The 21,969-nt window shown below is 55.8% G+C and overlaps 1 protein-coding gene across 3 annotated transcripts; it reads left to right on the top strand.

Annotated features, from left to right (window-relative positions):
* Positions 1-2,710: 2,710 nt before the first annotated feature.
* GAS8 (growth arrest specific 8) lies at positions 2,711-21,882 on the top strand. 3 transcript variants are annotated; one of them, XM_045987566.1, is made up of 11 exons: positions 2,711-2,772; positions 4,618-4,704; positions 10,831-11,028; positions 11,309-11,515; positions 13,169-13,223; positions 13,828-14,033; positions 14,512-14,679; positions 14,857-14,943; positions 17,232-17,441; positions 19,992-20,057; positions 21,566-21,882. In XM_045987566.1, the coding sequence occupies exons 1-11, from the start codon at positions 2,770-2,772 to the stop codon at positions 21,713-21,715; spliced, it is 1,437 nt and encodes a 478-aa protein (XP_045843522.1). In that variant the 5' UTR covers positions 2,711-2,769; the 3' UTR covers positions 21,716-21,882. The 3 variants fall into 3 exon arrangements, with proteins under 3 accessions (XP_045843522.1, XP_045843523.1, XP_045843525.1); XM_045987567.1 differs by having other exon boundaries at positions 2,721-2,772; positions 10,755-11,028; XM_045987569.1 differs by lacking the exons at positions 2,711-2,772; positions 4,618-4,704; positions 10,831-11,028; positions 13,169-13,223 and having other exon boundaries at positions 11,391-11,515.
* Positions 21,883-21,969: the final 87 nt, after the last annotated feature.

Genomic DNA, 21,969 nt, shown 5'->3' with positions numbered 1-21,969 from the left:
CAGAGGCTTTAACCCACTGAGCCACCCAGGCACCCCTGGATCTGTATTTCTGATTCCACTTCCAGAACCTTCCTCTCCCCTTAAGGCACTCCCCCATCTATAAAACGTGGGTGAGGCTTGAGGTGGCTCTGACCATAGAGTGTGGCAGAAATGACGCCATGTGACTTCTGAAGCTGGGTTGTAAGTGGATTCAGCGCTCCCTCAGGAGGGCCCCTGGAACGTGGCCACCTGTGTGAGGAAGCCCAGGCCACCTGGGTGTGTTCTGGCTGGCAGTAGCCATCAGGCTGGACTTAAGTCTCTCATCCAATGGGCAGACATGAGACCCCGCCTTTGAGCCACCTCTCTGGGGGTGTTCTGTGGAGCTGAGGTGAGCTGTCCCACCAAGTCCTGGCTGAGGTATAAATTCATGAGCAAAAGAGATACCGTCACTGTATTAAACCACTACTTTTGGGGGGTGACCTCTTAGGCAGTCAAAGCAACAGTAATAGCAATTGTTTGATAATTATCCCCATTTGAGAGATGAATAGGTGCGTCAGACGGTCTCGTCAAAGGCATCCCTGCTGGTAAGCAGCAGGTGATTTCAGAGGCCAGTGTTTATTTATTTTTACCTTTTCATCAAGAACACTTTCAAACAGAAGTAGAGAGAATAGCATGATTAACCTCCATGTACCCATTACCCCATCACCGGGATTCAAGAGTTACCAACTCATGGCTCCCTACTATCAATCACCTCCCTCCACTGCTAGATTGTTTTGTTCTCTTTTTAAAGATGTATTTATTTATTTATTTGGCACAGAGAGAGAGAGAGAGAGAGAGAGAGAGTTCAGTCTTCTTAAGGTCTCTATTACCCCACCATCCAAGCCTCTGTTGAGTTGATGTAGTGGCCTGGGGCCGGTTACCTGACCACCAAGCAGGCAGGCATTAGGAAGAGCCAGACATCAGACAACATGGTCAGTGGGTTTGTATGGATCAATATTTGCTCTGTGATTTTGCAGGAAACTCAGATGTCATTTATCTGGGCTTCAGAGCTGCACGGCTTGATGGAATGAAAGTATCTTGAGCCACACATGTGAAGAAAAAAGGCTCTTTTCTAAGAATCTGAACTCAAATCCAATATGAAAAGCACAGGTCACTGTGGGCCCGGTCAGAAGCCCAGGGAGTTGTCAGCGGGGCTCACTGGACCTATTCATCTCTGCAATCCATACAGATAAACTAAGCAACGCTCTTGGTTTTGACAAATGAATTTCCTGTCTTGTTATCCTTAGCTAACCCTCTTATTTCTTGCCCTTTTTGCTGAAAGGAGTTCATGTTAATGCATTTATTTAATTCAGAGATCCCAGACTTCTAAGGCAAAAACGCCAATCAGCGTAAGGCATCTAGCATATGGGGCTGGCCAGAGTAAGTGTTAAATAACAATAATTACCCTTCTGTGTTACCCAGCTGCAGGGCCTCGCCTGCCAACCCTCCTCTGGGAGGCCCTGGCAGTGGGGGAGGAGGCCCCTATCAGGCCAGTGTGTCTGGCACCGCAGCGAGGGCTCTTGGCTGCCCAGGCACAGTGACATGAGCAGACCTCACGACGGCCTCCAGGCTGGCAAGCCCCACCTTGGCTGGGCAAGCAGAAGCCTCTTAGGGTCCTCCCTAAGGAGGCTCTCAGCCTCCTTGGCTCTCAGATCCCCGCCTCTGTGTGTGCTGGGCCCAAGCAAGCCCAGCTAACGAGGCATCTTCCTCCTTGGGCAGGACTGACCTGACCTGACCTGACCTGACCGTGGGCACCCAAGCCTTCTTCAGTACTCACACTCTCTCCTCAAGGCAACTCTTCGAGAGCGGAGATTCTGGAATCTTCTCTACCCCCAAACAGAAGGGAAAACACGACCTGCTGCAGAGCCGCTATTTAGGAAGATGGTAATGTCGAGGGTGTGGAAAAAGGGACGAACACTGTACGGATGGCCACTCCCAGCTTTCTGGGTGACACGGAGGGACGCATGGAGGTAGGGGGGACATTCCCTTTCGAAGTCATAGGATGACTGGCGGTTTTCGGAGCAAGAGGTTAGGACGGGAGCGTCCAAGCCCTCCTTTCTTCTGCAGGCCCGTCGGGAAACTTGCGGCCGCGGCTTCTGGTCTGTCCTCGCCACGAGCGCGCGGAGGAGGCCGCCCGGGGAGCGCGTGTGTGTGTGAGCAGGAGCCCCTTGCAGACCGCGCCCTTCGGAGCCCGGGGAAGATGCGCTTCCGTCCGTGTCTGTCCGGGCCGGGCGGTCTGCGGAGCCGCGGCCGTCCTCCCAGCTCTCCGGGACAGCGGGCGGCTCGGGCGGGGTGCGGCCCGGGGCATGATCTCGGCCCGAGTGCAATCCCGTTTGCACGGCGCCTGGGAGCCTGGCGGGGCAGCTCCTCCCGGCCTCCCCGCCTCGGTCCTTCGCGGGCGGCCTCTTCCCGCGCACCGGCGTGTGGTCGGTGCGCGCGCGCTGGAGGTGTGACGCCGACCCCGCGGCTCCCCGCGCTCACGGAGCTTCGGTGCCGGGCGGGGAGACGAGCAGAAGCCCGCAGCCCCCCACGGCCGCCGGGAGCAGCCCGACGACTCCGCGGCCCCGTCCGGCCCGGCGCGTTGCTAGGGGCTCGCCTGCGCCGTCGCTAGGGGCCGGCGCGGCCGGCCAGGTCTCGCGAGGATCGCCGAGACTTCGCGCGGCCCCGCCCGCCGGTTGCCGGGAGACGGCGCAGCCTGCGCCGGGCGGGAGCCGCCTGTCGGGGTCGCGACGGGTCCGGGCCTCCGCAGCCATGGTGAGCAGGCGCCGGGAGCTGGCTGGGGTCTAGGCCGGGGCCTGGGGCGCCCTTAGGCGGCCGTGCGCGCAGAGACACGCCTGGACGGGAGGTCTGGGGCCGCGGGACTCGAGGACGCGGAGACCCCAGCGTAGGGGGCCTGGAGCTCCGGGGCCTTGGCGCCCTCGTGGCGTCTTGGTGGGGAGAGCGCTGGCCGGGGGGCTCCCGCAGCCCGGGCCCCGCGCGCACTCGGAGCTGAGAGATCCGGGCTCTCCCGGATCCGGTGCTCACGGGGGCCCACAGACGCGCCCCCCGCCCAGGATCCAGGCTGCGGGTTGCACGCTGCCCGGAAGACAGAACCTGGGCCAGAAGGATTTCCTGTCCGGAGGGAGTTCTCAGTCCCCCATGTCCTTGAGACCTAGGGCGAGGAGCCCGGGGGCACAGTCGGGTTCAGGGGATACCGAAGGACCTCCAGTCTCTGGGGTGGAGAGCCTGGGGCATACGGGAGTGGCCAGAGGTCCCTCTACACCGAGGGTTCCTGGACAGAGCCTCAGGGTTCAGGAGCTGCTGTTCCCTTGGAGAGCCTTGGAGGAGTCAGGCCCATACCTAGAGGAGCAGCGTGGGACTCCCTGTCTGTCTCACTTTCGGGGCCCTCACCTGCCCCTCCACTCATGATTTAGGGTTCACAGGAGCTCGTTTTCCAGGCAGGTGCTGCGGGAGTGGGTATCCGCTGATGGGGGGGTGCCTCCCCAGGAGCTATGCCCAGCCCCTGCACTTGGCTGTGAGTTGCCAAGTACTTATGAAACGCCTCCCATGGGGTGGGCTTGTTGGAGCAGAGGGATTGGAAAGAGGGCAGCCCGTTAGCAGTGGAGATCTCAGTGCATGGGTTTTTTAAATCAACTGGAAATGGCCACCAGAATCCTAGGTTTGTCACTAGCTTGTTGGAATGGGGGGATTTTCCTATTTTCTTTTTGCGTTTCTGTTTTCTACGGTATCCGTGCAAAAGTTTTTTTGTAATCATAAAGATGTTACCCGTCGACATACCTATAGCGACATAGAAACGTTAACAGAGACATTTAGACACAGACACAGAAAGGTCACAGAAACAGGTAGATGCGGGCAGACGCACACAAGCATGGGTCCCAGGGCTGGCAGAGTGCAGACAGAAGACAGGGACTTGGAAATTCAGTACCTGCTTGAGGGGCTCTTGGGAAGTGAGTGGAGGTGGGAGGCTCTTCCACCATGTCCGTTGTTAGAAGCAGGCAGTGCACTAGGAGCTGCTCCTGCGTGGCGAACCCTTACAGAGCACCCGTGGGGGGTGCCGTCTGCTTCAGCTCCTGACCAGGGGTCTCCGGAGGCGTTTTGTATGTGGAAGAAAGGCAGCCTCATGGTTCCACCTGTGATCCTTGCTCTGGACCATTTCTCTGTACACATACCCAGCAGTTTCTTGCAGGTTTCTCTATGGTGGTCACCAAGCATTATCGCCAACATGGTGACGTTTGACAGTTTGCTGTTGGGGTTCTTCTTGGCCAAGTAAATTTTGCATTCATGCCCAGGATGTCTCTGCCACATACCAAGGAATGGATTTAGAAGGAGTTTCCCTTGCCTTCCTTTCTGAGGGAAAAAATGTTCTCTTCTGAAAAGGAAGGTTTGTCCTTGCTTTTCCCTGTGGGTGACTATGGGTGGGAAACCTTAGGGCACAGTGATGAGCTCCAGGTGGGGCGTGAGATCTTGAGCAACAGGAGAGACACCAGAACAGGTCCTCCTGTCCCAGTGTGTCCCCGGGGGGGTTAATCAGAGCCAGCTAGAAGCCGACGCCTTTGGAGAGCCTTCCTTCCTCACCAATCATGTCTTCTTTAATCAAAGGCGCCCAAGAAGAAAGGGAAGAAAGGGAAAACCAAAGGTGCCCCGATTGTCGACGGGCTTGCTCCAGAGGACATGAGCACGGGGCAGGTGAGCAAGGCCTTGGCCTGGTCCTGGGTCGGGATGGTGGTGCTGCTGTTCAGTGTTGTCTCCGGTGTCTGCCTTCGTGAACCTCTTTCAGCCGCCGCCCAGCGCCCACCGCTCCTCATCCGTGTCCCCTCAGTCTGCGCCTGCACTTCTGTCCGTTCCCATAATTCTCATCGGCTCCAAAGCTATCAAGTACAGTACATACTAAAAAAAAATGTAGCCGCATTGAAGGAATTTTTTTATAGGGTGGTAGGAATTTGGAAGAAAATGATTTTCTGATATAAAAACTATTTTTAGCTTTCTTCCTTTAAAAAGTTTTTTTATTTATTTTTTTTCCAGAGGTAGTGAGAGAAAGCACAAGCAGGGGGAGCAGCAGAGGGAAAGGGAGAGGAGCGCAATGCTGGACTCAGTCGCAGGCCTTTGGGATCATGACCCGAGCCGAAGGCTGACACTGAACTGACTGAGCCACCTAGGTGCCCCGATTTTTTTTTTTAAGATTTTATTTATTTATTTGACAGAGATCACACGTGGGCAGAGAGAGAGGAGGAAGCAGGCTCCCCACTGAGCAGAGAGCCCAATGTGGGGCTCGATCCCAGGACCCTGAGATCATGACCCGAGCCAAAGGCAGAGGCTTTAACGCGCTGAGCCACCCAGACGCCCCGGTTCCCCTATTTTTAATATTCTGTGTATCCTTTCAGTTTTACCCTTCTATGCACCTGATGTTTGCTGAACTGTTGTAGTATATGTGTGTACAGTATTCTTATTTATTTGCCATTAAATGGTAGGAATTATTTATTTTTTATTTTATTTTTTTTAAAGATTTTATTTATTTATTTGACAGACAGAGATCACAAGCAGGCAGGGAGGCAGGCAGAGAGAGAAGGGGAAGCAGCCTCCCTGCTGAGCAGGAGCCCGATGCGGGGCTCGATCCCAGGACCCTGAGATCATGACCTGAGCCGAAAGGCAGAGGCTTTAACCCACTGAGCCACCCAGGTGCCCCTATTTTTGTATTTTTAATAGGCTTTAATTTTTCCCCCCTTTTAAAAGAAAGATTTTAGTCATTTATATGAGAGAGAGAGAGAGAGGGAGAGCACAAGGGAGGGGAGGGGCGAGGGAGAAGCAGACCCCCGCTGAGCAAGGAGTGCAACATGGGGCTCAACCCCAGGACCCTGAGATCATGACCTGAGCCAAAGGCAGACGCTCAACCAACTGAGACCCTAGGAGTCCCAGTAGGAATTATTTTAAGCCACTTGTCCACTTTGATGACATTAAGGGCCAGGGAACATAATTAAACAATTATAATTTTAACTAAAGGGCACCTAAAAATTGCAACATACAGTGAACCATGAGATGCAATGTTCGTGTCTCTTCCAGCCGCCATGTTGAGTGACTGGCGACTGTCTGCTAGGGACCTGTTGGGGGTCCCATGTCAGCTCGTGTGTTTGTGCTAATAAACCTACCTTTCTTTTGATAGTTTTTTTTTTAAAGATTATTTATTTATTTATTTATTTGACAGAGAGAGATCACAAGTAGGTAGAGACGCAGGCAGAGAGAGAGGCAGAGAGAGAGGAGGAAGCAGGCTCCCCGCGGAGCGGAGAGCCCGATGCGGGGCTCGATCCCAGGACCTTGAGATCATGACCTGAGCTGAAGGCAGCGGCTTAATCCACTGAGCCACCCAGGCGCCCCTCTTTTGATAGTTTTTTAAAAAAGATTTTATTTATTTATTTAACAGAGAGAGATCACAAGTAGGCAGAGAGGCAGAGAAAGAGGGGGAAGCAGGCTCCCCGCCGAGCAGAGAGCCCGATAAGGGGCTCAATCCCAGGACCCTGAGATCATGACCTGAACCGAAGGCAGAGGCTTAACCCGCTGAGCCACCCAGGCGCCCCTTTTGATAGTTTTTAAAAAGAGATATATTTATTTATTTGAGAGAGAGAGAGAAGCAGATTCCCTGCTGAGCTCAGGGCCTGCCACAGGGCTCGATCCCAGACTCCTGAGATCCTTACCTGATCCAAAACCAGGAGTTGGAGGCTTAACTGACTGAACCACTCAGGCGCCCCTGTTTGGATGGTTTTAGGATAAGATGTAAATACAAAGGGACGGTAGAGAGCTGGGCAGAGGCCAGTGCACAGGGGTGAAGAGTTGCTTGATTTGATTTGATTTTTTTAAAGATAGAAGTGTTTCTTTCTTTTTCTTTAAGATTTTATTTGTTTGAGAGAAGGAGAGAGAAAGCACAGAGAAGGAGTAAGAGGGAGAAGCAGGCGGTGCTCAGTCCCAGGATTGAGATCATGATCTCGCTCAGATCATGACCAGAGCTAAAGGCAGATGCTTCACCGACTGAGCCCCCCAGGCACCCTGAGTTGCTTTATTTTATATGCAGAGAAGCCACAGGCAGTTTAAGCAGATGGTGATGGGTTCAGGTTTGTGTTGGAGGGATCACCGGGGCTGCTGCGTGGGGACTGGACAGCACGTCCCATTGCCCCAGCACTTGAGCTGTTTCTTGTCTCTGTGGGTACAGAACTGTGACAGAGCTGTGATCGGTCAGCATGTGCGGGACTGACTGACGCCCTCAGAACTATCCAGGGTCCAGGCAGGGCTGAGGGGCTGGGGAGTGCAGTCTGTCCTTTGGATGCTTACCCTATGGACGTTGTGCTACAGGGCAGTATGTTTTCTGATTTTTAAAGAGAAACTAGAAATCTGTGTATTTATAAGAAATCTGAATATTGAGTGAAATCTGATACTATGAGCCAGGCAAAGTAGGTAGCCTGGATGTCCCAATTATTTATTTCTTTAATTTAAATTTTACTTATTGATATACAGTGTGTATTGGTTTCGGGAGTAGAAATCAGTGATTCGTCACTTCCATATAACACCCAGTGCTCATCCTAACAGATGCCCTCCTCAGGGCCCATCACTCATCTGTCCCGTCCCCACCCCCCACCCTCCGTCAGCCCTCAGCATGTTGTCCATTGTTAAGAGTCTCTCATGGTTGGGGCACCTGGGTGGCTCAGTTGTAAGTGCGTTCAGCTGGGGTCATGATCCCGGGCTCCGGGATCGAGTTCCGCGTGGGGCTCCCTGCTCAGCGGGGAGCCTGCTTCTCCCTCTCCCTCTGCCTGCTGCTCTGCCTACTTGTGCTCTCATTCTTTCTGTTGAATAAACAAATAAAATCTTAAAAAAGAAAAAAAGGAGTCTCTTATGGTTTATCTCCCTCTCTCTCTTTCCTCCTGCCCGCCTTGCCGTATGTTCATCTGTTTTCTTTAAGTTCTACATATGTGAGTGAGACCATACGGTGTTTGTCTTTCTGTGACCGATCTCACTAGCATAATACCCTCTGGCTCCATTGCAACTGGCAAGATTTCATTCTTTTTGATGGCTGAGTAGTGTTCCATTATATGTATGAACCACATCTTTATCTTTTAGTACTGTAAGGACCTATTTAGCCAGAGGCTTCTATCCAGGTTAAACACTAACCTTGCTGTTTAACCCTTAAACTGTCCCTGCTCCCCTTCCCCCAGGGGACTTACTTAAAAACAAGTCCGGGAGGGGTGCCTGGGTGGCTCAGTGGGTTAAGCGGCTGCCTTCGGCTCAGGTCGTGATCTCAGGATCCTGGGATCGAGTCCCGCATCGGGCTCTCTGTTCAGCGGAGAGCCTGCTTCCCTTCCTCTCTCTCTGCCTGCCTCTCTTGTGATTTCTCTCTGTCAAATAAATAAAATCTTAAAAAAAAAAAAAAACAAGTCCGGGAAATCAGCTCCAGGTAACAAAGCCCAGATACAAGGTTGGGTCAGGCCAGGTGGAGATATCCGATCAGTGGGGGGTTGCATACTGTCTCCCTGGCTACCAAGGAGTGGGGACCCCCGCCCTCTGGGAGCCTTTTGGGCGCCAATTCTAACTGAGGTGATAGGCTAGGTCAAATGTCTACTATAGGGTAAATTGTAATTCAGTTGGTCACTTATATGTGACCTAACATGACTGTGGAGTTTCCTCTGTGTGTTACAATCTCATTGGCCACCTGTGCGTGGCCAGGCCCAAACACATGGCCTTTGCCCTTGAAAGCTAGTCTGTGAAACAGCGAAAGGTCGCCCTCTCTTGTAAGAGGTGCGGCCCGAACGTTCGGTTTGATTCAGGATGCTTGGCGCGAAATAAAGCTTTGCTTAACCTTTGCTTTAAATCAGTCTCGCTCCTTTAATTATGGACCCATTACTGGGGGGCAGATCAGTACCGTCTTCTTTTAATAGCATCAGTTGATGAAAATTTGGACTCTTTGCATAGGTTGGCTATTGTGGACTTTGCTGGTATAAACACTGGGGTGTATATGACCCTTTGGATCCGTATTTTTGTGTCATTTTGGTGAATACCCATTAGTGCAATCCTGGGTCTTAGGGTAGTTCTCGTTTTAACGTCTTGAGGAACCTCCATGCTGTTTCCCAGAGTGGCTGCACCAGTTTGCATTCCCACTGACAGTGCACGAGGGTTCCCCTTTCTCTGCGTCCTCGCCAAATCTGTCGTTTCCTGACTTGTTAATTTTAATTTTTTTTTTTTTATTTGACAGAGAGAGAGAGATCACAAGCAGACAGAGAGGCAGGCAGAGAGAGAGAGAGAGAGGGAAGCAGGCTCCCTGCTGAGCAGAGAGCCCGATGCGGGACTCGATCCCAGGACCCCGAGATCATGACCTGAGCCGAAGGCAGCGGCTTAACCCACTGAGCCACCCAGGCGCCCCCCGACTTGTTAATTTTAGCCATTCTGACTGGTGTGAGGTGGGATCTCACTGTGGTTTTGATTTGTGTTTCCCTGATGCCGAGTGGTGTGGCGCACTCTCTCACGTGTCTGTCGGCCGTCTGGATGTTGTCTTTGTAGAAATGTCTGTTCAGGTCTTCTGCCCGTCTCTTGATTGGGTTGTTTCTTGGGTGTTGAGTTTGATAAGCTCTTTCTAGATTTTGGATACTAACCCTTTATCCAATACATTGTTTGCAAATGTCTTCTCTCGTTCTGGGCTGCCTTTAGATGGTTTCAGCAGCTTCTTATCTTGATGAAGTCCCAGTAGTTGCTTTTTGCTTTTGTTTCCCTTACCTCTCGCGATGTAGACAACCAATTCTTCATGGAAAGGAAGTTCACAGGAAGCTAGCAGCCTGCCTCACTTTTCTCTGAAATTTAACCTGTTTGCAGATTTGGCTGCCACTGGCTTTGGACCAGGCCTTTCTGATGTTAGCTGGTCTTCTGGTTTTGTATATGTTTTTGCTTAACACATATCTTTAGAGGTGAGTGTTTTAAAATGAGCATCATTCTGTGCATGTGGTGCTACCCGACTTCGTACCTGTGTGTCTTGGGGCCGCGTCATCTTCCAGTAGATCTACTCTAATTTCTCAGTCATTTCCCTGTTTAAAATCATCTCAGATTATTTCCTTAAAAGAATTTTTAAAAAAGATTTTATTTATTCATGTGAGAGAGAGAGATAGAGATAGTGAGTGACAGAGAGCAGGAGTGGGGAGGGAGAAGCAGACCCCACTGAGCAGGGAGCCTGACATGGGGCTCCATCCCAGGACCCCAGGATCATGACCTGAGCCGAAGGCAGACAGTTAACCAACTGAGCTGCCCAGGTGCCCCCTTAAAAAAATTTTTTTTAAAGATTTATTTATTTATATGAGAGGGAGGGAGAGAGAGAGTGTGTGTGCGCGCGCACACACGTGAGCTGGGGGAGGGGCAGAGGGAAAGAGCCTTTAGGCAGACTCCCTGCAGAGCGGGGACCCAGGCAGTGGCTCGATCCCATCACCCCATGAGAGCATGACCTGAACCTACTGAGAGCGCAGGACTCTCAGGCCACCCAGGTGCCCCTTTTGACGTCGTGATAAGGTGTGACTACTGCCTTTGAGCAGAAAGCCCTTGTGTTCTTTTGGGACATTTCTTTAGTTTGAACTCCCAGGAGTGGAATAAAGGATATAATCATTTTACGTTTATTAGCCACATTCAAGATGTTTCTACTATTTTCTGAATGTGTCCTGTCCTTAGGCCTTCCTAGCATCCTATTTTAATTTCTTACCTTTAGTTTTTCTTGTTTTTAGGTGAGAGGGGCCCTCCTTTCTTCTTGGCACTGGGCGGGCCCCTGCTGGGCCCTCATGGCTCTGCCCTGCCCGGCAGGTGGAGGAGCACGTCAGCCGCGTCCGCGAGGAGCTGGACCGTGAGCGCGAGGAGCGCAACTACTTCCAGCTGGAGCGGGACAAGATCCACACCTTCTGGGAGATCACGCGGAGGCAGCTGGAGGAGAAGAAGGCCGAGCTGCGGAACAAAGACCGGGAGATGGAGGAGGCTGAAGAGAGGCACCAGGTTGAGATCAAGGTTAGTGGGGCCGACCGGCCTCTCCCTGTACCTCACGGAGCAGCAGGGCTGGCCGGGGGCCGGGGCGGGAGCATTTTCTCTCCTCTGGTGTAGCCCTTTGTATCCTTTACAGTGAGAAACGAAGGTGTTTCTTGCAGAAGAGGATGTGTGTGCAGGGCGCCCACAGATGTGGGGATGTGTGTGAAAGTGCGCAGGGGTGTGTGTGTGAGTGCAGGGAGCCCGCACGTGCCGGGGTGTGTGTGCGGGTGAGCAGGCAGTCACCTGCTCCCGCGCTCTGCAGGTGTACAAGCAGAAGGTGAAACACCTGCTGTACGAGCATCAGAACAACCTGACGGAGATGAAGGCGGAGGGCGCTGTGGTCATGAAGCTGGCGCAGAAGGAGCACCGCACGCAGGAGGGAGCACTGCGCAAGGACGTGCGGGCGCTGCACGTGGAGCTCAAGGAGCAGGAGCTGGCCAACGAGGTGATGGTGAAGAACCTGCGGCTGGTAGGTGTGGGGCGCCGGGGCCCGCGAACTCCGGATCATTCAGCAGAGCTGGGAGTTCATGTTTTCGTTAGCAGTTCCCTGCATTTTGGCAACCACTTGAAATAAAAATAAAAATAACAAGAAGAAGCAGCCAGACCCAGGCACAGTCTTGTGTCTTAGACTGAAGCACCGACTGACTCCCCAGGAGGGAAGTCCTGCGCAGCGTCTTTCGCCACGTGCTGCTGACCCCTGATACCTGGCTGCTCTCCCAGGGGTCTCGCGGGCATTTAGAAACACACACAACCATTAAAGTGTCCAGCGTGCAAGCCCCCAGGTAGTGGGAAGCGTGTCATGCAAGCTGGGCTCACGAGCACCTGGCTGACTTTTTGGTCCTTCTTGGGGAGGCTGGGTGGGGGGGGGGGGGGGCGTTCCAGGTGGAAATGAAATTCATTTGCTGAGTATCTGTAAGGTGCAGGCCCTGGCCTGATTTCTGCGGACATATGGGGAACGGGAATGATGGGAGGACCGCCCACGGATGTCTGATGGTGCAGGAAGGAGCCAGAAGACAGAATGGAGGGTTGACGTGTCTACATACCCACAGGCAGGAGGGCTGTGGGAAGAACAAAGCAGGGAGGAAGGTGCTGGAGATCGGGGACGGGCGTGGCATTTGTCCACCAGGAGTTCTGCGAATGGTTCATGGAGAAGGTGGCATTTGGGCAAAGACTGGAAGGAGGGTTGCTGAGCCAGGCTGAGGGAGACCAGGTCTGACGAAGGGAGCAGGGATGGGCCAGTGTGAAGGCCCAGAGGAGCGAGGGGCGAGGAGGCCAGGGAGATCCGTCAGAGCTCGTTGGCGTCAGGAGCCACAGTTAGGAGGCTTTGACCCAGGCTGAGTTGGTGGACGTTTGGAGGATTTGGGCAGAGGGAAGGTGGTTCAACTTTGATTTTTCTAAGGCTCCTTCCTGGCTGCAGTCTGAGAGGACTTTGTTAACACATTTGCCGCATGCCTAGAGGCCAGCCAGCCTCCTCTGAACCAGGAAAACTCAGTAACAATGCAGGCTTTGCAGCGGAGCTGGAGGCTGAAGCCTTGGTCACGAGAATTGTCTGGTCTTTGTTGACAGAAGTGCAGCCTGGGCTGGTTTCTAGTGAATTTAGTCATGTGAGGCCGCCTGCTTACCTGAGGCCTGGATTTGGTTACGTGGTTAGTTCCCCTTTGTGCAAAAACATGACTGAACAATAATGTCAGTTTTTTATTCAAAATGTTTACATGTAACTGTCAACATACTTTTCAGTCTCCTCTAAGCCCCAGCTGAGGCAGGTCAGCAGGCAGCGGAGAGAGCCTGCAGCTCTGTGTAGGTGTGGCCCGTGGTCTGTAGCCTGTGGGCAGACCGAGCCAAAGGCCGAGCATGGTTATAGCGTTTGGAGCATCTGTTCACTTTGTGTCGAGCTCAGACGTGACTTTAGCAGAGGGAGTTGAATGACGAAACATGTTACCACATGGTTACCACAACGTCACTGAGCAGGGTGCATGAGCTTGGACACGAGGGAAGCCAGCACCCAGCAGAGCAGCTCCGGGTTTTCTGGGCTGGATTTTCCATGTGCCTGAGGGGCTGGGCCAGCCCCAGGGAGACGCTTGTGTGTGTGTGTCCGGTAACGGCCAGCTTCTCTCCCTTGCAGAAGCACACCGAGGAGATCACCAAGATGCGGAATGACTTTGAGAGGCAGGTGCGAGGTCAGTGTCTCACGGGTCCACTGTCGGCCCCCGCCAGAGCCCCTCCCACCGGTGGTCATTAACCTTCAGGGCTTGTTAGCCCAGCGCACAGAGACCAGGCTATGGCGGCCCAGACGTGCACAGAAAAGATGGGATAGTTTTCAAGGCTGATGGATGGCCCCAAATCCTGGAAGATCTTACTTCCGTGCGAGCTGGGGAGGCTGTGGGCACTGTCGGCTTCCCCACTCCTGGCAGTTAGAAGCAGGTAGCCATTTTCAGTCTCGTGGGCAGTATTCTCAGAATAGTCTTTTTCGTGGCTGTTGGCCTGAGGGGCTCCTGTTTGAGAAATCTGTGTGGTTTACTGATGCAGCGTTCTCCCTCACCAGCCACACCGCCGTGGGAGCAGCCGACTCTCAGTCGGTGGGAACCCTGGTCCCGGGATTGATTAGCCATGCCTGGTACAGGCCACGGAAGGCTGGCTGTGGTGTGCGTGTGCCGAATGTGTCAGCCGCGAGCTTGTCCGCATAGCCCTCGTCCCGGGGATGTTCCTGGGCTGTGTCTGTAGGTTCCGTCTCTGCTTGGAGCCGTCAGGCCCCCTGTTCCTCCGTGTGCTTCTGCCTTTCAGAGATTGAGGCCAAGTACGATAGAAAGATGAAGATGCTTAGGGACGAGCTTGACCTGCGGAGAAAGACCGAGATCCACGAGGTGGAGGAGAGGAAGAACGGCCAGATCAACGCGCTGATGCAGCGGCACGAGGAGGCCTTCACGGACATCAAGAACTACTACAATGACATCACCCTCAACAACCTGGCGCTCATCAACTCCCTCAAGGTGCCGTGCGAGGGCGGCGGGCCCCACACCCCTGCGTGGACAGATAACCGCTGTCCTTGCCGGAGCTCCGTTGGTGACGCGCCCGCTGCAGACTTAGGGCCCTACGCAGCGCAGACGGGTGGATGGACCAGGGTGCACGGGCCGGGCAGAAGCCCGTGCAGAGCTGTGGTGGGAGGCGCAGCAAGGCCGCCCGGTGCTGGTGTTGTCCCCCAGTGTGGGGGTAGCGACCATCCCTGCTGTGGGGACTGTCCCCGGGGTCCCGAGCGCAGCGTGATATCACTGGCTTGGAGGCCGCCTTCCTAGAAAATTCCAAATAGGTTCCCATAGTGCAGAATCCCTCTGAGTGGTTATACGCAACGGGTCTGGGACTTGAGGACCATCCTTCCTGGGTGGGAGGGCTCACGGCCCTCACCCCTGAAGACCACAGTTCCCGCAGCTCTGCCCGCTGAACCCCCGCACCCTGTCCTGGTGCCGACAGGAGCAGATGGAAGACATGCGCAAGAAGGAGGACCACCTGGAGAAGGAGATGCTGGAAGTGTCCGTGCAGAACCGGCGCCTGGCAGACCCCCTCCAGAAGGCCCGCGACGACGTGAAGGAGATGCAGAAGAAGCTGGGCAGCTACGAGAGGGACAAGCAGAGCCTGCTGGTGGGCTGTGCCTCCTCGTGTCCCCTCCCTCGAACTCAGGACCCGGGCGCTGAGTCAGCGGTGCCCCCGAGCCAGCTCTGTCTGATGGTTATTTTGGGGGTGCCACCCTCTAGAAGTCTGTTCTGTGGGTGCCGGATCCTCAGTGCTTTCTTCTCCCACTGCTTGTTTTCTCTCCAGCGCACAAAAGCACGTTTGAAGGTCGCGGAGAAGGAGCTGAAGGACCTGCAGTGGGAACACGAGGTGCTCGAGCAGCGGTTCATCAAGGTGAGCAGACGCCAGCCCTGCGGGAGCGGGAGCAGGAGCGGGAGCGGGAGGACCTCTCGTCACCCCGGCTCTGCGGCCAGAGCGGCTGGAGTCCTGGTGCCCACGGCTCGTTCTGTGAGGCTTGACGGGGCGATGAGGCGGAAAGCTGCAACCCACCCTGTGGACGGCCCCGGGGTCTCACCGAGAGCAGCCACGCCTGTGGGGAGACGCTCGCTCCCCGTTCTCCTTCCCGCAGGCTCAGCTGTGAGGCCTGTGCAGGGCGCCCGGCCCCTGGTGCCCTTCCTCATCTGTATGCGTGTGTCCCCGTTCTGAGGTGTTAGGCGCGCCTGGTAAGGAGGTCGGGGCAAGCTGTCTGAGCAAGCGGGCGAGGCGCCCCTGCTCAGCGCGTCCTCACCCGTGGGGGCCGCTCCCTGGGTTCTCGCAGACGTCTCCCTGCGTGCCCCGGGCAGCTGTGGCTTCGCGCCTGCCCTGCAGCGCACTTCTCTGTCACCTCCCCTGGGCCCGAGCCTGTGGGCGACCCTGTGCCTGTAGCCAGTTCCCCGCATGTGGAGCTCCGCTTCCGTCCTTTGCTGCGGCAAACATGCAGCCACAGTCATCCTTCTAAGTTCATCTTTTCTTGTTTTAAAGATTTTGTTTATTGATTTGAGGGAGAGAGAGTGTGAGCGAGCACCAGCAGGGGGAAGGGCAGAGGCAGAAGGGGAAGCAGGCTGCCCGCAGAGCAGGGATCCTGATGTGGGGGTGACTTCTGGGAAGTCAGTCCCTGGCCATGGGGTTGCTGGGCCAGGTTAGCATTGGGAATTTGGATAGAGTCTGCCCAGAGGGCTGTTCTGAGTGTGATCTTGCCCGAAGTGCCCACGGGGCCACGTCCTACCTGTGCCACTCACTAATTCAGAACTGCCAGGGGGATCGGGTTGAGAATGTGTCCCTGAGTGTGCTTTTCTGAGAACCTGGTGAGTGGCAGCAAGCCCGTCCTTTCTCACCTCATGGAACTTCCAGGTCACAGACTGGGATTACGGAGGGGCCACGTTCCTCAGGAACAGCACCTTGGCCTGTCACACGCAGCCACCGATAGAGAGGCCTCGGAGGGTCCTGTCGGCTGCCGGCTGCTGGCTGGCTAAGCGAAGGGCCCTCGGGTCACCTTGCCGGTGAAGGGGGAGTGTGTTGGGGAGGAGAACATGCAGGCCGTGCAGAGGCCGTGCTGCAGCTGGGTACTCTGCCCCCCTTCTCTTCTGGTGGATGTCATTTGAGGTGCGGGCCAATGTCAGTGTGCCCTGAGAAAACCACGGGTGCCGATGTGTCCACGTTCGGTAGACCAAAGGGACAGGGACTGGATTGAAGCCTGTCCGGGGAAAGCTGTACAGTCAAGAGAAGGATACGGTGCTGTGGCTTTGAGCAGGGAATTCTCTCTCTAGCTGTAAGACATGCTTTTACATGTAGAGAACGTCCTGGAAGGGGTTACGCTGTATGTTCACGTGGTGGCCTCTGGGAAGTTGGGTTAAAGGGTGTTTACTTTTTTTTAGAATTTTAGTTATTCATTTGAGACAGAGTGAGAGAACATGGGGGTGGGGCAGAGGGAGAAGCAGACTCCCCACAGGGCAGGGATCCCCATGCAGGGCTCAACCCTGGGACCCTGGGATCAGGACCTGAGCTGAAGGCAGATGCTGAAAACCCACTGAGCCTCCCAGGTGCCCCGAGGAGTGTTTACTTTTTGTATTTCCACCAAGTCTTGCTTTTTTACAGTGACAGTGAAAAGTAAGAGTTAGAAGGTAAAAAAGAACCTTTGTTTCTTGACAGGTGTTTGGCCCCAGAGCTGTTCTCTAGATCTGCTGTTAGTGGGGCACGCCGACCTATGGGAGTCTGGGATCTGGGGCTTGCCGAGGGGGTGGGTCCCTAGGAGCCCCTCTCCCCCAAACACTGCTAACTCTCACCCTTTGATCTCACGTAGGGGTGATCAGGGACGTGTCTTACCTGAGCCTTCTGCCCAGACCCAGGGCCACAGCCCCACTGTGGGGCCTCGCCAGCCCTCACCGGGGTGCCCTGTTGCTTCCTGAAACAGCTTAGTAGCGGCGGGTCCAGTGAGCACTTCCTCCCGCCTTCCACAGTGTGGACAGTGGCACGCCTTCATTCCGTCACAGAACGTGGGCATGCCGGCAGTGGAGACAACACCCAGAGGTGGAAGGGGCTCACTCTGCAGAAGTGTTCAGGGGCAGAGGCGGGAGGCGGCTTCTCCCCAGCGAGCTTCCCCCGGGGCAGGTGGTGTCTCTGGCTGTCACAGCCTGTCCCCTTAGGTGCAGCAGGAGCGGGACGAGCTGTACAGGAAGTTCACAGCAGCCATCCTGGAGGTGCAGCAGAAGGTGGGCTTCAAGAACCTGGTTCTGGAGCGGAAGATGCAGGCGCTGAGCGCCGCCGTGGAGAAGAAGGAGGCACAGTTCAACGAGGTGCTGGCAGCCTCCAACCTGGACCCCGCGGCGCTGACCCTTGTGTCCCGCAGACTGGAGGTGGGTCCCATTCCGGTCCCCCAGCTGGCGTCCGGGGCTCAGGCTGGGGTCGCGTGTTGGATGCGTGTGTGTGTCTGGCCTCTGTCTCTCCAGCAGGGACCTGCTGCGGACGCTGGGGAGGGACCATTATGGGTTTCCTGTGACTGGGGCACCGACAGGGCCTGCAGACGTCTGTCCCCAAGCCCCCCAGGCTCTCTCTTGCTTCGTGCTTCCCCAGTCCCCTCCTCAACCTCTTGGCCCCTTCTGGCCCTGGGCCCATGGCCATCCATGCTCACGATAGGGTTAGCTCAGCCTGGCTAACACCTCAAGCTGCTCTCAGAATTCGGGGCTTGTGCTTCTCAGGCGTCCGGTGACAAGCCTAGAGACAGTCCCGGGGCACAGCCGAACCTATGAGCTCTTAGCCGAGGCCACCCCCACAGTCTGCCCTGGACGCGAAGATGGCCTGCTTGATGTGGGCTGTGGCAGTTGGGACAGGGACATACAGGGCTACGTGGTGGGGGCTGGGGCAGGCTTCCCAGAGGGAGTTAAGGTCTGAGCAAAGCCTAGAGTGTTTGGTCATGAGTTCACGGTTCTTTGTGGTGGTCCCCTCTGCGTGGGCTGTCTTGGGCACAGGGGAGAGCATTCAACAAGACGGATGAAGCCTGGGCCTCACTAGGATGCGTCACAGAAAGAACAGGAGAGGCCAGAAAGGGGGTCTCTGGCTGCTGGGAAGTGTGTTTGTGCTGGGATCCTGGCTACCTGGTGACCCGAGCCCTCAGGCCCGAGGCAGCCCCAGGTGCAGTGTCCCTGCGGGTCTGCACGTCTCCATGGAGAGGCCCAGGGAGGGGCGGCCAGCTTGTCCCAGACACAGCGCCTTCCAGGCTGCTCTTCCTTTGTGGAGAAGCAGACCCGAGTCCGGGGATCCCAGAGTCTTCACTGTGCCGGTGCGTTTCCTCCTGGGAAGCGCGCGGCAGCGTTTGTCAGGTGGTTAGTCAACGTGCAATAATGCCGTCTGCTCACTCGACACCCAGCCCAGAGAGGTAGCTGTTGGGTCGCCTCATCTTTCCAGAAAGCCCTTTTTGGGGGCCTGGGTTGCTCACTTGATGACGTGTCTGTCTGATTCTTGGTTCGGCTCAGGGCCCAATCCCATGGGTTGTGGGTTTGAGCCCTGAATCAGGCTCCACGTGGTGGAGTCTGCTTGAGATTCTGTCTCTCCCTCGCCCTCTGCCCCTCCCCTTCTCTCATGCAGGCATTCTCTCTCTCTCTCTCTAAGAAATCGATCTTTAAAAAAAAAAGCCCAAACACTGCAGGCTGGCTTCCTGCCCACCTGGCCTTGACGTGAGGCTCTCAGGTCCCACCAGGTGCTGTTGGACACGTGTGAGCCCCTTGCTGCTTGGGTGTTGGGGGGAGTGCAGAGCTGAGGGGAGGAGGGCAGAGCCAGCTGGACAGGCGCGGTTCCGAAGTGTGTTTGGTGTGCATGAGTTTGAGGCTGGTGAGGAGCCATGGAAGGTTCTGGGCTGCACCAGACAGAACCCCCTGGGAAGGCAGGTAGGAGCTGACCCCGATGAGGGACGAAGGACTTGTCGCTGATGGAGGACAGCTGGGCAGGCTGCGGAGACGTGGTGTCCATTTCCGGCTGAGACCGGATACTGTTCCAGGCAGCGACGTGTCCCGGCTCGGTGGGCGGCAGGGCCTGTGGGGCTGGAGTCACTTGGAACAGGGTCTTGGGGCCTGGGGTGCTGCCGCCCCATAGGAGGGCGTAGTGCAGCACCAGGTACCAGAGACCGGGGCCCGTCTCACTCCTTGTCCCGACTCGTGAACACTGCCAGGCAGAGGGCGAGGGCGCTCTTGGAAACGGAAGAGCTTTCCTGCCTTTGCTGTTGGGAAGGGCAGCTGGTCCTGGGGCTGGGTAAGGCTTTGCGGCCAGCAGTCCTGATGGAGGGGATCAAATCAGCCCCATCGACAGTGGTCGCTGCAGCTGTGACCACAGGCCAGGGCCTTTTCTTTTTTTTTTTTTTTTTTTTGTTTTTTTGTTTTTTAAAGATTTTATTTATTTAATTGACAGAGAGAGAGATCACAAGTAGGCAGAGAGGCAGGCAGAGAGAGAGGAGGAAGCAGGCTCCCTGCGGAGCAGAGAGCCCGATGCGGGGCTCGATCCCAGGACCCTGAGATCATGACCTGAGCCGAAGGCAGCGGCTTAATCCACTGAGCCACCCAGGTGCCCCCAGGGCCTTTTCTTGTCCGTTCCCTGGCTTGCCCAGAGGAACCCTCCCAGGAGGCAGGAGGGGCTCAAGGGCCCTTCCCTGGACCTTGGTTGGCTTCTCCTCTTGTCCTCACTTCCCACCATCTGGACAGTTTCCTTACAGAGAGCCGGGTCCGGTTTTCCCTTTCTCCTTCGAAGGCCTTTCCACACTGGCTGGCTGCTGCCTGTGTGATGTCCACACTGACGGACCCCGGCTCCCATTCCCTGCATGTCTGAGATCTCCTGCTGGGGCCCCGAGACCCCCACCAACCCCTGTCTGCCTCAGCCCAGAGATAGGCTCAAACTCGGGTCTGCCCTTCTCTCTGTAGGACGTTCTTGAATCGAAGAACAGCACCATCAAGGACTTGCAGTACGAGCTGGCCCGGGTCTGCAAGGTACCAGGAGCCCCTGCCCCTCTCTCAGGGCCCCACCTCATCTGCACCTTGGAGGTACACATCGCCCAAGGCTGTCTGGGCCTTCTCAGGTCACTCAGTGTATGGCCTGGGCTGCATCCCCACAGCTCTAGTCACTGTCCTGGTGTCCCTTCCGGGGCCTGCTCAGTGGGTATCTGGTAAGTGAGGGCAGTTTGTCCAGCACACTCTGTCCCCGTCTCTCATGTGACCCTTCTTCTTGGTGACCTGGGCTCTGGGGCGATTGGATGGGCTTCCTTCACGGAGGGGACAGCTACGAGTCCAAACTTTTCTCTCTCCTTGTTAAGTCTGATGAGCTGCACACCCCATCCACACCAAACCCACACGAGCATGGAGGCCTCCTACTGGGGAGGGGCAGTGAGGGCCCTGAGAACCGGAGAGGCCTGGGCCCTCTCCCCGGTGGTCCTGCCTCCGTGGTGGAGGCCACAGCCTTGTCTGGGCTTTGCCTGTGGGGAATGCAGACACAGTGCTCCCTATGGACACACTCCCCCTGAGAAGCCACCCCATACGTGTGACTCACATAAGCCCGTAAATGTGCAGGGTGGGGCCCGCTTCCTGGTTCTGTGCACCCTGGGGTGTGGAAGCCCAGGAGGGAGGCAGGGCCTGCCAGGTACTGGGCTCCATGGTGACCTGATCTCCCGGGGCCTCTCCTTGGCCCTGCCCCTCTGGGCCCTTCCTTTAGCTGCTGCGGCATCCCATGGTATTGACACACACAAAATTAGGGCCATTTACTGTGTGCAGGTCTGGGGGAATGTCTGTCTCCCAGAGAAGGGCGAGAGCCAGGGCCCAGCCCCAAGTTCTCTCTGGAGCTTAGTTCCCCCTTGCAGTTGTGGCTCCAAGCTCCGGCACCATTCCCTTGACGATGGTGAGGATAATGAGCCCTTTTGAGTTTTAATCTGGTCAGGCCTGGCTCTGAGCATTTCACACGCATCAGCTCTTCAAACCCTCACCACCATCCGGTGCAACCCACCCTTCCAAAAATAGCCATTTTCCAGGGAGGGGAACAGGAACCTGGCTTCACGTTGGCCCCTCCAGCACTTTCTGCCCAGACCCTAGCCTTCCTGGGATGGGGGCAGGAGACAGTGCCAGACGAAGCAGGGAGGCTCCGTGAGGTCGAGCACATGCACGTGGAAGGTCGTGTCCAGGAAGTCAAGGACGACCAGTTTGATTGGGAAATGCCTGATGAAGAACCAGGAGTGTGCTCAGGAGCACAGTTCTGCCAAGTCTGTGTCTTCTACCTCAGTTTCCCCATCTTTGGAATAGGAATGACGGCAGCATTTCCCGTGGTGAATTACTTGAGTTCACGTACAGAAAAGTGCTCATGACCAGGTGTGGCCTGCCGTGAGCTGCCATAAAGGCTCGCTCTGCGGGTTTCCACTGTAGCCTCCTGCGGCCTCCAGAGCCGCGGGGGCCTGGGCTGGAGTCTGCCTTGGTGCTGGCCTGCCCCTCCTGACGCCGCTCTCACCCTGCAGGCCCACAACGACCTGCTGCGCACCTACGAGGCAAAGCTCCTGGCCTTTGGGATCCCGCTGGACAACGTGGGCTTCAAGCCTCTGGAGACAGCTGTGATTGGGCAGACGCTGGGCCAGGGCCCTGCAGGACTCGTGGGCACCCCAACTTAGCGCCTGCCTGGGACTGCTCCCCAGATGACCTGCTCTCTCACCAAGGACAGGGGCTGTTGGTTTTTTTAGATTTGTATCGTCTGCCAATGAAGGTTTTCTACATTTGCTCTGTGTCCCGCTGCCTTTCTGTGTGGAGGAGAGGCACCTCCCGGGCCCATGGTACCCTGACCACCCCCTTCCTTGCTGCCCATCCGTCGTGCTTACCCTGCACTCCTCCCCGCCTCGGGGCCCAGGCAGCACTCACAGAACCCAGG

The sequence above is a fragment of the Meles meles genome, chromosome 19 (assembly GCF_922984935.1).
Source record: "Meles meles chromosome 19, mMelMel3.1 paternal haplotype, whole genome shotgun sequence".
Taxonomy (NCBI): domain Eukaryota; kingdom Metazoa; phylum Chordata; class Mammalia; order Carnivora; family Mustelidae; genus Meles; species Meles meles.
The sequence above is the reverse complement of the archived record's forward strand: the minus strand, read 5'-3'. Positions and strand labels throughout refer to the sequence as shown.

Bases quoted from the DNA above. Each gene is read 5' to 3' on its own strand.
- GAS8 (XM_045987566.1), top strand. The intron at 11,516-13,168 runs GTAGGTGTGGGG...TCTCCCTTGCAG, and splicing joins TGGTGAAGAACCTGCGGCTG to AAGCACACCGAGGAGATCAC. The intron at 14,680-14,856 runs GTGGGCTGTGCC...TTTTCTCTCCAG, and splicing joins GGGACAAGCAGAGCCTGCTG to CGCACAAAAGCACGTTTGAA.